This window comes from Mobula birostris, chromosome 25, assembly GCF_030028105.1.
Source record: "Mobula birostris isolate sMobBir1 chromosome 25, sMobBir1.hap1, whole genome shotgun sequence".
In the NCBI taxonomy this organism is placed as follows: Eukaryota; Metazoa; Chordata; class Chondrichthyes; order Myliobatiformes; family Myliobatidae; genus Mobula; species Mobula birostris.
This window is the reverse complement of record NC_092394.1, coordinates 50,741,142-50,754,936: the sequence shown is the minus strand read 5'-3', so window position 1 is coordinate 50,754,936 and position 13,795 is coordinate 50,741,142. Positions and strand designations below refer to the sequence as shown.

Genomic DNA, 13,795 nt, shown 5'->3' with positions numbered 1-13,795 from the left:
GTCAGGTTACAGAGCACTGGTCCAGTCCGCAGGGAGCTCGGAGTCAGGTCACAGTGCACTGATCCAGTCCGCAGGGAGCTCGGGGTCAGGGCAGGGCACTGATCCAGTCCAAAGGGAGCTCGGGGTCAGTTTACAGAGCATTGATTCAACCGCAGGGAGCTCGGGGTCAGGTTACAGAGCACTAATCCAGTCCGCAGGGAGCTCGGGGTTTGGTTACAGAGGACTGATCCAGTCAGCAGGGAGCTCGGGGTCAGGTTACAGAGGACTGATCCAGTCAGCAGGGAGCTCGGGGTCAGGTTACTGAGTATTGATCCAGTCAGCAGGGAGCTCGGGTTCAGGGCAGAGCACTGATCCAATCCGCAGGGAGCTCGGGGTCAGCGCAGAGCACCGCTCCAGTCTGCAGGGAGCTCGGGGTCAGGGTAGAGCACCGATCCAGTCCGCAGGGAGCTCGGGGTCAGGTTAGAGGGCACCGATCCAATCCGCAGGGAGCTCGGGGTCAGGGCAGGGCACCGATCCAGTCCGCAGGGAGCTCGGGGTCAGGTTACAGAGCACTAATCCAGTCCGCAGGAAGCTCGGGGTCAGGTTACAGAGCACTGATCCAGTTTGTAGGGAGCTCGGGGTCAGGGCAGAGCAGCGATCCAGTCCGCAGGGAGCTCGGGGTCAGGGCAGGGCACTGATTCATCTGCAGGGAGCTCAGGGTCAGGTTACAGAGCACTGATCCAGTCCGCAGGGAGCTCGGAGTCAGGGCAGAGCATTGATCCAATCCGCAGGGAGCTCGGGGTCAGGGCAGACCATTGATCCAGTCCGCAGGGAGCTCCGGGTTAGGGCAGAGTATTGATCCAGTCCGCAGGGAGCTCGGGGTCAGGTTACAGAGCACTGATCCAGTCCGCAGGGAGCTCGGGGTCAGGGCAGAGCACCCATCCAATCCGCAGGGAACTCGGTGTCAGGGCAGGGCACTGATCCAGTCCGCAGGGAGCTCGGGGTCAGGGCAGGGCACCGATCCAGTCCGCAGGGAGCTCGGGGTCAGGTTAGAGGGCACCGATCCAATCCGCAGGGAGCTCCGGGTCAGGGCAGAGCATTGATCCAGTCCGCAGGGAGCTCGGGCTCAGGTTACAGAGCACTGATCCAGTCCGCAGGGAGCTCGGGGTCAGGATACAGAGCATTGATCCAGTCCGCAGGGAGCTCGGGGTCAGGGCAGACCATTGATCCAGTCCGCAGGGAGCTCCGGGTTAGGGCAGAGTATTGATCCAGTCCGCAGGGAGCTCGGGGTCAGGTTACAGAGCATTGATGCAGTCCGCAGGGAGCTCGGGGTCAGGGCAGTTCACCGATCCAGTCCGCAGGGAGCTCGGGGTCAGGGCTCAAGACCGATCCAGTCCGCAGGGAGCTCAGGGTCAGGGCAGAGCACCGATCCAGTCCGCAGGGAGCTCGGGGTCAGGGCAGGGCTCCGATCCAGTCCGCAGGGACTTCGGGATCAGGTTACAGAGCACTGATCCAGTCCACAGGGAGCTCGGAGTCAGGGCAGAGCACTGATCCAGTCCGCAGGGAGCTCGGGGTCAGGGCAGAGCACTGATCCAGTCCGCAGGGAGCTCGGGGTCAGAGCAGGGCACTGATCCAGTCTGCAGGGAGCTCGGTGTCAAGGCAGGGCACTGATGCAGTCCGCAGGCAGCTCGGGGTCAGGGCAGAGCATTGATCCAGTCCGCAGGGAGCTCAGCGTCAGGGCAGGGCACCGATTCAGTCCGCAGGGAGCTCAGGGTCAGGTTACAGAACATTGATCCAGTCCGCAGGGAGCTCGGGGTCAGGGCTGGGAATTGATTCAGTCCGCAGGGAGCTCGGGGTCAGGTTACAGAGCATTGATCCGGTCCGCAGGGAGCTTGGGGTCAGGGCAGAGCACCGATTCAGTCTGCAGGGAGCTCGGGGTCAGGTTACAGAGCACTGATCCAGTCCACAAAGAGCTCGGGGTCAGGTTACAGAGCACTGATCCAGTCCGCAGGGAGCTCGGGATCAGGTTACAGAGTATTGATCCAGCCCGCAGGGAGCTCGGGGTCAGCTTACAGAGCACCGATCCAGTGCGCAGGGAGCTCGTGGTCAGGTTACAGAGCACCGATCCAGTCCGCAGGGAGCTCGTGGTCAGGTTACAGAGCACCGATCCAGTCCGCAGGGAGCTCGGGGTCAGGGCAGAGCACTGATCCAGTCCGCAGGGAGCTCGGTGTCAGGGCAGGGCACCGATCCTGTCCGCAGGGACTTCGGAGTCAGGTTAAAGGGCACTGATCCAGTCCGCAGGGAGCTCGGGGTTTGGTTACAGAGCATTGATGCAATCTGCAGGGAGCTCGGGGTCAGGGCAGAGCACCGATCCAGTCCGCAGGGAGCTCAGGGTCAGTTTACAGAACACTGATCCAGTCCTCAGGGAGCTCGTAGTCAGGACAGAGCATTGGTCCAGTCCGCAGGGCGCTCGGGGTCAGGTTACAGAGCATTGGTCCAGTCCGCAGGGAGCTCAGTGTCAGGTTACAGAGCATTGATCCAGTCTGCAAAGAGCTCGGGGTCAGGGCAGAGCACTGATCCAGTCCGCAGGGAGTTCGTAGTCAGGACAGAGCATTGGTCCATTCCGCAGGGAGCTCGGGGTCAGGGCAGAGCATTGCTTGCTGTGCTGTGCAGTCAGCACTGGAATCTGTTGCCGAGTGCAGCTCGCAACAACTTCATCCACTGCAATTTCTGCAAGTTATTTTACTTAAGCATAATGGCTTTATTTAGAAATGTTTCTGTTTTTAATTAATAATTTATAGTATGCCTTTTATTTTAATTACTCATTTCATAGACATTAAGGTTTCAGACTATCAGATTCATTATTTCCAATGACAAATCTCAGGCAAGTCTGTGTCCAAAACATTTATTAGTGGTCACGGTATTCTGAAGGCTGCCCTCTACCACATTCCTCCAGAACCCCCATCTGGATTTTGAGTCTGAGAATTGCAGAGGAGAAGATGCTTATACAATAGAAGGAAGTGGGCCTGTGTCTATCTTTGGTCACTCTGGGTCCATCTGTAGTGCTGGTCTTGACATCTGCAGCTCTGTGTGTAACTCTGGACACATTGAGGTGATTTTGACTGCCCACTGCTGTGCTGTACTATTCCCTGTGACCTTTCCCTCTTGCTCTTATTGGGAGTGGTTGTCCACCTCATGCTGATTTGGCCTCTCTTGCCTGCTGATAGTGTGTTGCTCCACAGAAGTTACTGAAAGAGTGTAACAAAGTTTGTCCTTTGCAGAAAACCACCATCAACTGGACCAGGACTACATGTAAGTCACTGTTGTACCTCTCTTGCTTTTTCTTCATTGACTGGAGTGAGAACTCCCTCACTGAATCAAAGGAGGCTGAAGACAAGGGCAGAACCGTGGGTGACTGTGGCATTTACCCCAGCACACTGGGCTCTTTGCTGCCAGACCAGCAGATCTGCTAGACCAGGGGTTCCCAAGCGTTTTTTATGCCGTGGACCAATACCAGTAATCAAGGGCTTTGTGGACCTCAGATTGGGAACCCCTGTTCTAGACTGTTGGGTGTTTCTACTCTATTAATACTACAATTTTTAACAATAATTTTTTGGTTTTATATCATAATTTCCTGGTGAACCCATTGAGTTTAAAGGAAGCGCAGGAAGAACAGCCACAGCGAGAAGAATAGGAACACGGCTGGTGAGCCAGGTGCAGAACCTTGGGGATTTCAGAATGTTTGGACGGTGAATTATTGGTGCTTTTCTGTTTGGTGGAGGCAGAAACCCAGAGAAAGGTTTTAATGATGAATTTCCTTACTCACTCTTCCTTCAGTTAGTCCTGACGAAGGGTCTCGGCCTGAAACGTCGACTGTACCTCTTCCTAGAGATGCTGCCTGGCCTGCTGCGTTCACCAGCAACTTTGATGTGTGTTGCTTGAATTTCCAGCATCTGCAGAATTCCTGTTGTTTAATGATGAGATACCTCCTTTTACAAACTTTATTGCAGAAATTCTACTGTCGGGGCTGGTGTTGTGCAGGAGCCAGGATATCATATCTCAGATTGGAGATAGTAAGAGGGTGATTCCTCCCCGTTCCCATTTCTGGGGGTCCTAACTGGAGGACAGATCCTCACTATCCAAGGACCGAGTTGGGCCAGATCCAGGGCAAGGTCCTCCCTGCATCATCCTGCCAGTGACGTCAGCTGTCTTTAACTCTAGAGAATGCAGGTGGCAAAGCTGACATCCCTGGACCAGTCTCGTAAATCTGTGCAGAATTCTCTCTGCTGCAGTGTATCCTTCCTGAAGGAAGGAGAGTGAAATTGTACCCAGTCCCCCAAGGTGTGATCTCAGCAAGATGCTGCACATTTGAAGTGAGAAACACATTCAAAATGCTGGAGGAACTCAGCAGGTCAGAGAGCACCTATGAGGTCAGAGGAGTCTCGGCCCGAAGCATCAGCTACCTATGCCTTTCCATAGATGCTATCTGACCCGCTGAGTTCCTCCAGCATCTTGTATGTTCTTTTTCATAACAATGACATTTTGTGTGTGTTTCTCTGGATTTCCAGCATCTGCAGAATCTCTTGTGTTTACACAGTTGAAGCTAGACTACCCAGCTCCTGTTTTCATACGCTCCTGTAACAGACACTAACCATTTGCCTTACATTGTCTTAATTGCCAAACTTGCTCTTGATGTCTGCACCATCTGTACATTTGGGCCAGCCTCACAGAGCAACAGATCATCTAAGTTAGCACATTGCTCATCACCAAAGCCCTCGACAGCGGGCAGTGAGTGAGTGGGGAATCCACAGATTTTCACCAGCACCTCTATTGGGAGACGGAAGCTGGCCTTGGCTAACTCAGAGATCACTGTTATGGAGATAGTATCTGCATAGGGGCCTAAGACAACACTGCCTTGGTATCTGCCATATGCATTTTTTAAAATAATTTGATCATAAAGCCATACTAGGAACAATTTACCATGGCTAATTAACCCACCGACCCCCATACTTACAGGATTTTGGGAGGAAACTGGGGACCCAAAGAAAACTCACACAGTCACAGGGAAAGCGTGTGAACTCCATGCAGGAAGCACCAGAGGCTGGGGTCACTGGAGTTGGAAGCCAGCAGCAGCATCAGCTGCACTTCTACTTGCCCAGTGACAAACTGATCTGGGATGGTTTATGTTTCATTTCCATCTTGCATTGTTTCTGACAGAAACCCTTTGGCTGAAGATTATTATTGCCAACCTCGGGAACATCCCAAATCCACAGATGGTAAGTGGCACTACCTTAGGTCCAGGTGGCTTGGTGCTGCATCGTATTAACGAGGCTGTCAGGCTCTGAGTGACAAGTTCAAGGTTTGGTCTGATGCTCGGGAGTCCCATCTCTGTAAAGCCCCGCAAACCTGTGAGAAGTCGAGTTACAGAGCACTCCCTGCCCTTGGGGTTTCTCAAGGTGAATCATGGCTGCCGCTGAAGTGTTGAGAAACACGACAACTATTTGCATAATAAGACAGAAAAGATGAGGAACTTAGTCAACCTAAAAAACAAGTCCTGGATCACGGTCTGTAACCTACTGCAGTAGTTGGACTCACACCAGTTAGACTCTAGTCTCGTGGTTTCAAAACATTTTGGGTTATTACCCTCCTCCGTTCCCAGACAACATCCCCAGCACCCCCTCTCCCTTTCCAGCCATTACATAAAACCTACAAAGAATTCTGATTTATGATGCACAGTGAAAGAAATTAGAAATTGCAAGTTCAAAGCAGTGACAAAGAATTACAAAAATTATTCAAATGTATCTAAAACTACAAGTAATTTATTTATTTAATGACAATTTTAGAGCATTAATTAGTAGTCCAACTATTCACTACTTCATTGCTTTTTCACCTTTCAATGAGATGGATGGGCTTGGTGCAGTGATATCAGCTTCTCAACATCAGGCCCAAGTGTCAACTCGGAGTCTCAAATCTCCAAATTCAGTAATTTGCAGTCTGTTTCATTGCTCTAAAAGAAGCTGGGCAACTGAACTGAAACCACACTCCACTAAATAAAATGTTGAAAGGCATGGACAGAGTGGATGTGGCAAAGTTGTTTCCCATGATGGGGGAGTCTAGTACGAGAGGGCATGACTTAAGGATTGAAAGGCACCCATTCAGAACAGAAATGCGAAGAAATTCTTTTAGTCAGAGGGTGGTGAATCTATGGAATTTGTTGCCACGGGCAGCAGTGGAGGCCAAGTCATTGGGTGTATTTAAGGCAGAGATTGATAGGTATCTGAGTAGCCGTGGCATCAAAGGTTATTGTGAGAAGGCAGGGGAGTGGGACTAAATGGGAGAATGGATCAGCTCATGATAAAATGGCGGAGCAGACTCGATGGGTCGAATGGCCGACTGCTGCTCCTTTGTCTTATGGAAAGGCAATATAAACATCTTGACCTTTTACTGTAATGCAGGATAGTGTTCAGAGATCCCATTCTGCAACTAAAAGATGATATGATTTTTAGAACTTTGGCTTCGGTTCGAAGTCATTTTGTAGCAAGATCAATTATTCTTGTTAATTCTTCATTACAAGCATTTAGGAATGGATTTATTACCCAATTTGGAATATGGATTGAGAGAAGATCCTGGAATCTCTCTGACATGTCCTTATGCAGCTCACCCAGCTGTGTAAAGACATCTGGTATTCTTTCTATCTCTTCCAACTTAGAGAGGCTGAAAAATTGGAAAAGGATGTGACGATCAGTGAGGCCAACTTGGAGAGAAATACAGAGACGACCGATTTGTCTTTAATAAGATTCATATCGTTTCCTTGAAGATTAATTTCATTAAACTTTGCAAATAATTCTGACTAATAAGCAGCGTCATATCTAATATTCCTGAGTTGATTACTGAATGAAGCATTTGAGTCTTTGCAAGATTTTATCACAGTTTCACAAGGCACAGGCAGTTTCCTTTTGAGACCATCTGACTTCTGTGTGCACCAGCAAGCGTTGAAACTGTTCATTGTTCTCAAAGTAGTTGAGAATTGAGAGCCAGGGACTTGATTTTTTTTTTGAGGCTCTCCGTTGGTCAGGATTGACCTCGGATGTTGCATCCCTGCTGTTTACATAGTATGCAGACCAGGGCAGTACGATATGGAGAGCAAGCTGTTACCCGTGTAGCAGGCTCCCCCCAGCTGATGAATCCAATGGTGTTGCAGGAGTTGCCTGTCAGTATTGAACTCAACATAGGACTGCTTTAGGAACTCCATCTCCAGATTTTTCCCCAGGTTTACTCCTGAAGCCTTCTCCATGAGTGGGTAGATGGATACTTTGTTGATCCCAAAGGAAATTGCAGTGTCAAAGCACGATTACAAGTTACAAATATTAGAAGAGAAGTAAGAGAATAAAAAGTAAGTTACCTCAAACAGTCTAACAGGAGGGGTCATCACTTCCCTGGCTACAGGTTAACTCATTATAAAGCCTAATGACCGAGGGTAAGAATAACCTCATTTAGCGCTCTTTGGAGCAGTGCAGTTGTCTTAGTCTACTACTAAAAGTACTCCTCTGTTCAGCCAAGGTGGCACGCAGAGGGTGTGAAACATTGACCAGAATTGCCAGGGTTTTTTGTATGGTCCTTTGTTATACCACAGCCTCCAGTGTGTCCATTTTGACTCCAATTACAGAGCCAGCCTTTTTTAATCAGTGTATTGAGCCTGTTGGCATCACCCGTGTTGATGCCATTGCCCCAGCACACCACTGCATAGAGGATAGTACGGGCAACAACAGAGTGGTAGAGCATGTGCAGGAGGTCTGCTAGGACCTCAGTCTCCTCAGTTGTAGAGGTGATCCTGGCCCTCCTTGTACACAGCCTCTGTGTGGGTGCTCCGCTCAAGTCTGTCATCCAGGTGCACCCTCAGGAAATTGTAGGTATTCACCACATCCATGTCCTTACCGCAAATATATAGGGAGCAGTGCAGGCTTCATCTTCCTCAAGTCAATCACCATCTCCTTTGCCGCAAGGTAGCGGATGGTTGAGATCAGAGCTTTCCTTCTCCTTGATCAGCTGCCAACTACAGCTGACGAGCCCCATTTGCCCAAAGCTATTAGTTTTTAAGGCCTCAGTATCCTGCCTTTGCCCCTTTTCCTGGCAGTAGAAACTATTCTGCCGGGCTTAGTAGCTAAGCTACACCTGAAGGCCAGGGGCTGGACTCAGATAGTCAGAGGCTATTTGAGATGTATGCCATTGGGAGCATTTAGTAAGTAGTGGGAGCGTATAGCAATTACCACCCCTGGCTATAATAACCATAAGGAACCTGATTTTATTTACCACTGTGTTAACAGTATTTAAGGATTTGTGCAGCCAGTCATTTAGCTTTTTTTGTGAAAAGATGTTTGTGAATTACACAGTGAATAGTAAATATATTAGGTACAACTTTTCTGGAGTAAGTTATAACTTGACAGTGGCATCCTGCCCTTGATGGTGCCAAGCTAAAATGTTGGTGAGCACAATGTCCTTCTCTTTGCAAAATTGACTCATCCAACTGCAGAGCAAATTGGCCTAAGTGTGCTACACAATGTGTCTTCTACAATCTCAGACATTTCACCTATTCATCTTTGAACAGAGTTTGTCACTGAGCGGAATCTCTTTGCTTATTTGGTCTGGTGACTTGTGCGAAACCGTAGTCAGAACCATCCTTATTGCTGGCAGAATCGGTTCTTCTCCAATTGTTTGGGGCTTTCCAAATTCAGTGCTGAGCAATGAAATGCTGTATGAAGCATGCAAACCATCGCTGTCCCGTTGTGAAGTGTGGGCAAATAAGTTTTAAGTGTTTTACTGTACTTTCCAAAAGTTTTCACAAAGTGATTGAAAATAAGCCGAGTTCTTGTTTGCTTTATCAGAGTATATTCTCTTCAAATGTTCAACGAGCCTGCATGGTTTCATTGCCTCATTTGAGAAAACTTCACACAACGAACATATTGGCTGCTGTTGGTTGCTTGGTCCTGGTATAAATCCATATTTCAGATACTCCACACTATATACACTTGTTTGATCTCCTTCTGCCATTTTCATTATTGCCCAAGCATCACAGTCAACCGCCTGTTGTTTAAGGACTGCAATTAAAAGGGGAAAATTATGACATCACCATAGCTGAGGCAAAAGCTGACTCTCTGCCTGAAGGTACATAGAGTGGGGCAGCGATATCTCAGTTGGGTCGTGGGCTAGCGAAATGTGGTCGAGACCATTCGAAAGGACAGATTCCGAACTTTACTCCGTTGAACGAGATACCCTAATTCACAGGGATTGTGGCACTGCGTGATTAGACTATGGGGATCGTACTAACACTGTACTACTGTGGCAAACAGCAATAATGCATGGGTCGCGCCCGGAAATAACACAATTTCTTCAGTCCAGATTTCTCACAATATGCCAAACGCAGAAGTGACACATTGCTTTTCAACGACTATAATGAGTTTTGAGCAAAGTCTAAGAACAGTGGGTTAGGAAGAATTGATGTGATTATGTGATTATTATAATCAATTATAAGGTACTGAGGAATAAAGTGCTTATAATAAGTCATTCATTTCTTAAATTAAGCCCAGTTTCCCTCAGCTGTCCCCCTTGGTACCAAGCACCACCCTCCACCACCCCCTTAGAAGCTCCCACTGCCCCCAGGAAGGTAATATCACCCACTGTGGGAACCACTGCTCACATCAGTTTGACCAGTGCCACTACCTTTATTCTTAGTGCTTCATGTTTACATTGTTTAAGTTTTACTTCAATTGGAAGTTGGATGTTTTGAAGTTGCATTGTAGGTCCAATTCTTCTTCTGAGCCTGGGGCTCTCCAGATGGTTGGGTAAAGGCAATAATCGGTAGCTCCAAATCTGATTCTAGTTATGTGCTGTTTCCTGATTTATAAACACAGCAACAGCTGAAGCTGCCTAAATTGTCCTCGGTGCTTCTGGGCTACAGGTAATGACCAGAGGCTAGATCAGCCCTGATTGCTGTGAATAGCAGGGCAAATCTGAGGGGCTGAATGGCCCATTCCCACACTTATTTCTTGTGACCAACCAGGTCCTGATTGATTATGAAGGCATCTCTATCATCTTCTTAGGCACATCCTCAAGGCATAGTCAATATCATTCACTCTGGTTTTGCCAGTTCAGAGTTAGCCACTGGAGCCATATGCAGACCCTTCCTCAGATGGGGCAGGTGGTGTTGGTCAAGCCCTTCGGTCTGTGCCTGTGCTATCCTGCCCTTTGGTAGTTTGTGAAGCGGTGTGCTCTCCCTCTGGCAGGGCCTCTTTGAGCTCCCAGTACATGGCTGTTAGCTTCTCAATATCATCATGAGTCCTTGCTTTGAGTGGCCATGAGCTGAAGGTCCCTGACTCACTGAGAATGTATCAAAAAGCATATCTTCACCCAGCAGTAGCTAGCAACATCTGTTGTGTCCTGTGTCTCCATAGGTAGCATTTCATGAAACTTTGGTGGTAGCTGTTGCAATTTAAACTGAGAAAGTAGTATTATAATTTATACTGTGGACACTTATGGAAATTATCACTTTTCAGCATAGTCTTGATGTTTACTAATTGAAAAGAAAGACCAAAATGCCCCCTCAACCCACTGGTTCTCTGCTCGATGTTGATTTACCACGCCCTGCCACTAGATGGCGAACTGATCTCACCGAGGTAGCTCATTAGCAACAGGGGCAGCCAGTCTCCTTGCCAGCACAGCCTCGAAAATCTGCACTACTTGTCAGTCCTTAATACAAGGGTCCTTGATTCCATTCTGCTGCTTGCTATCCACTGCAGTTCTCTGCACTTCTCCAGCCAGGCAAGGGAATGAAGAGACAATTTAAGATAAAAATGAAGACCTCTGGAGACAAAATCCCATTGAAGTAGTAAAATTGGGCAGAATATCTGCCCAATCAGTAAATCAGTGACTGTCTGTCTCTCATTTGGGAAGCGATGAGTATCACAGAAGCTGCAATCCTGACACTTCTCAAGAGAGAAGACGTCTGATTGTGGTATCTCCCCATGATCTGCCACAGGGATCTTCCTCAAGCCAATGGTTAATGAGCTACCCCCTCCCCAAGTTGCAATGTAGATTCTGTGCACAAAGGGCCACAATGAACACCACCTTCATCACATGACAAACCCAACAGGGATGAAGGAACAGCATCACCCACTGCACATGGCCTTGATTGATTCTTCAAGAGTCTTCTACCTTATCAATTTGGCTGCTCTAGGAAATTCACTCCATTTCTGTGTCTGCTACATAGTGACGTAAAAAGCTGTGGCCCTAACCCGAGGTCAACAGCAAACCCAATCCAATGGAAAATGGGGTCAAGCAAAGCTCTGCCATTTCTCTGACCCCTTCTTCCTGATTGCACTTCACCACCTCGATTTCCGTCAGATTCTGCTTGACCGAGAGCAGTCTACCTTACCTTGTCAGGGTGGACCTTCCAACTTCGGCACCGCTACTCGGGGCAAAAAATGCTCCAACCTTGGAGTTACAAAACAGCTATAGTATACGGGCGGATGAATCTAAGAACATAGGAAATATAAACAGGAATAGGCCATTCAGCCTCTCTACGTATGCTCCACCGATCAGGTCAATTTCTGAACTAATCCCATAATCCTGCGTTCCCTTAATGGCTAAAAGTCTATTGATCCTTTTTTTGAATACGGTTCTTGCTTAGAGATTTCTAAAGATCATCCGTCTGAGAGGAGAAATTTCTTCAGCCAACACTGAGACGTTCCTCACATCAGCCATTAAACCTGCCTGGTTTGCTGCAACATCCTCTCGCAATATACGAAACTGCAGCAGGGAGTCAGTGGCTTCAGTCTACCGTCACTGCGGGACGTGGATGATGTGTCCAGGATAAAGTAGCAGGCGGGGGGAAAAGAAATCATTGCAGATATTACCCACCCTGCAACTGCCTTTTCCAATAGCTTTATGGAAAACATTATAGGGCTATTAAAATGAAAACTGCACACCATCTTAAAAGTCTTTTTTTCCCCATAGGCAATTAATCTGATCAATCATTCTAGTTAGCTCTCCTCCCCAGCCCACTATTACTATAGTCACTGCACTGTAAACACTTTAAACCACTTTTTATAAGGCTGCTTACATTGCAAGTACATGCTAGTATTTATGTATTTATACATATTTTATTACTTTATCAGTACTTCAACCGCTAACTTATGTAATTCTTTAGAATTGTTGAATAGTGTTGTTTTTTGTTGCATGTTGTGACAATGCACCACAGCAAATTCCTAATACATGTAGATGTACTGTATATGGCAAATAAAGTTGAACCTTGATTTCTTTTTTTCCCAAGGAGGATAAATATCATGTTTTTCAATATTCATTCTACCCATTCACTTAGCCTGACTCTATCCTCCCTCAACCTAGTTTTGTATCATTGGCAAGCTTGGATAGATTAGACTTGTTCCCCTCATCCAACTCATGGATGGTTTGGTGGGGCTGGAGCAGGATGAAACAAAGTCAAGTTTATTGTCATGTGCACAAGTACAATGAAAAGCTTACTGGCAGCACTGTCGCAGGCACATCACAACAGATAAGCTGTATTCACAAGAAACACAAATGATACACAATTATAATAAGAAATAATTCAAAGTGGTCACAATATTGCTAGACTGAGGTGGTGGTTAGGGTTGTGCAGGTTGTTTCAAGAACCAAATGGTTGAAGAAGTAGCTGCTCTTGAATTTGGTGGTGTGGGACTTAAGGCTTCTGTACGTCCTGCAAGATGGCATGATGCAGATGTCTGGGATCTTTAATGGATGTTGACTTCCTGAGGCAGTGTGCTGTACGTTGTTCACGTAGAACAATGGTCTGCCCAGATGTGCTGTACGTTGTTCACGTAGAACAATGGTCTGCCCAGATGTGCTGTACATTGTTCATGTAGAACAATGGTCTGCCCAGATGGTCCTGTTTCGGACTTTGTGCAAGAAGCAGTAAAGGCGGTGTGAGATAGAGACACTAGTATTTTTGGAAATTGTGGAGGGAAGATCTTTCCAGGAAATGAGCTTTGTGGCTGTTTAAAAGACATGGTCAGATGTTTATTGATGGGTCCAGAGAGAGATGTGAGCGGCTGGCTGAGAGCTGATTCTTAGCCCCCACCATGTAGAGCCTCTACATTAGACAACCTCAGCACCATCCTTGTCAGCAGGTTTGAGTGGAATACTGCAAGTTCTGAAGGTGGGTAGGTTAGATCGAGTGAGAAGAATTCAAGGCACTCACTGTTGCACTATCAGGCAGGCCCAGAGAGTTTACAGTCAGTGAATACCTTAAGTGCGATTATACACATCTGCAGTTGGTCTACAATGTCCCCAGTTAAACAAGATATATATTTTTAAAATTCTACCTCCAACATCCTAAGATTGGAGTAAAATGCGGAAAGAGAAGTCTGTGGCTGATTGCCGTGCTGGCTTGTAGGCAGGGCTGTGCACTCTGCCACTCTTTCCCCATGTACGTACTGGCCTGGTGGGTCATTCTCCCCTTTCCTCATTCTGGAACCACCTGAGCCTGGGTCCTTTATGGAAATGACAAATGTAGAAGTAAAAATAAGATGATTATTTGATCCAATTTATTTGATTTAAATTTATTTAATGTTCCATGATGTTTAATCCTATAGTTCACTTACATCTCAACAAACATTGAATCTCTTCTCCAATTTCAATAATTGATAAGGAGGCACACAAGACTGCAAAAGCTGGAATGTGGAGAACCAGTGTGCTGAAGGAACTCAGCATCTGTTGGAGGGGAACGGAAGGATTGGCCATGTTAGGGATCAAAACCCTGCAACCA

At 47.4% G+C, this 13,795-nt stretch overlaps 1 protein-coding gene across 3 annotated transcripts in view; it reads left to right on the top strand.

Annotated features, from left to right (window-relative positions):
* LOC140187564 (linker for activation of T-cells family member 2-like) overlaps window positions 1–13,795 on the top strand; it is a 244,908-nt gene that overhangs the window by 217,454 nt on the left and 13,659 nt on the right. For all 3 annotated transcript variants that reach the window (XM_072242979.1, XM_072242978.1, XM_072242977.1), the window contains exons 8-9: window positions 3,261–3,291; window positions 5,197–5,255. In XM_072242979.1, the coding sequence (XP_072099080.1) occupies window positions 3,261–3,291; window positions 5,197–5,255 (90 nt within the window). The remainder of the gene's footprint in view (window positions 1–3,260; window positions 3,292–5,196; window positions 5,256–13,795) is intronic.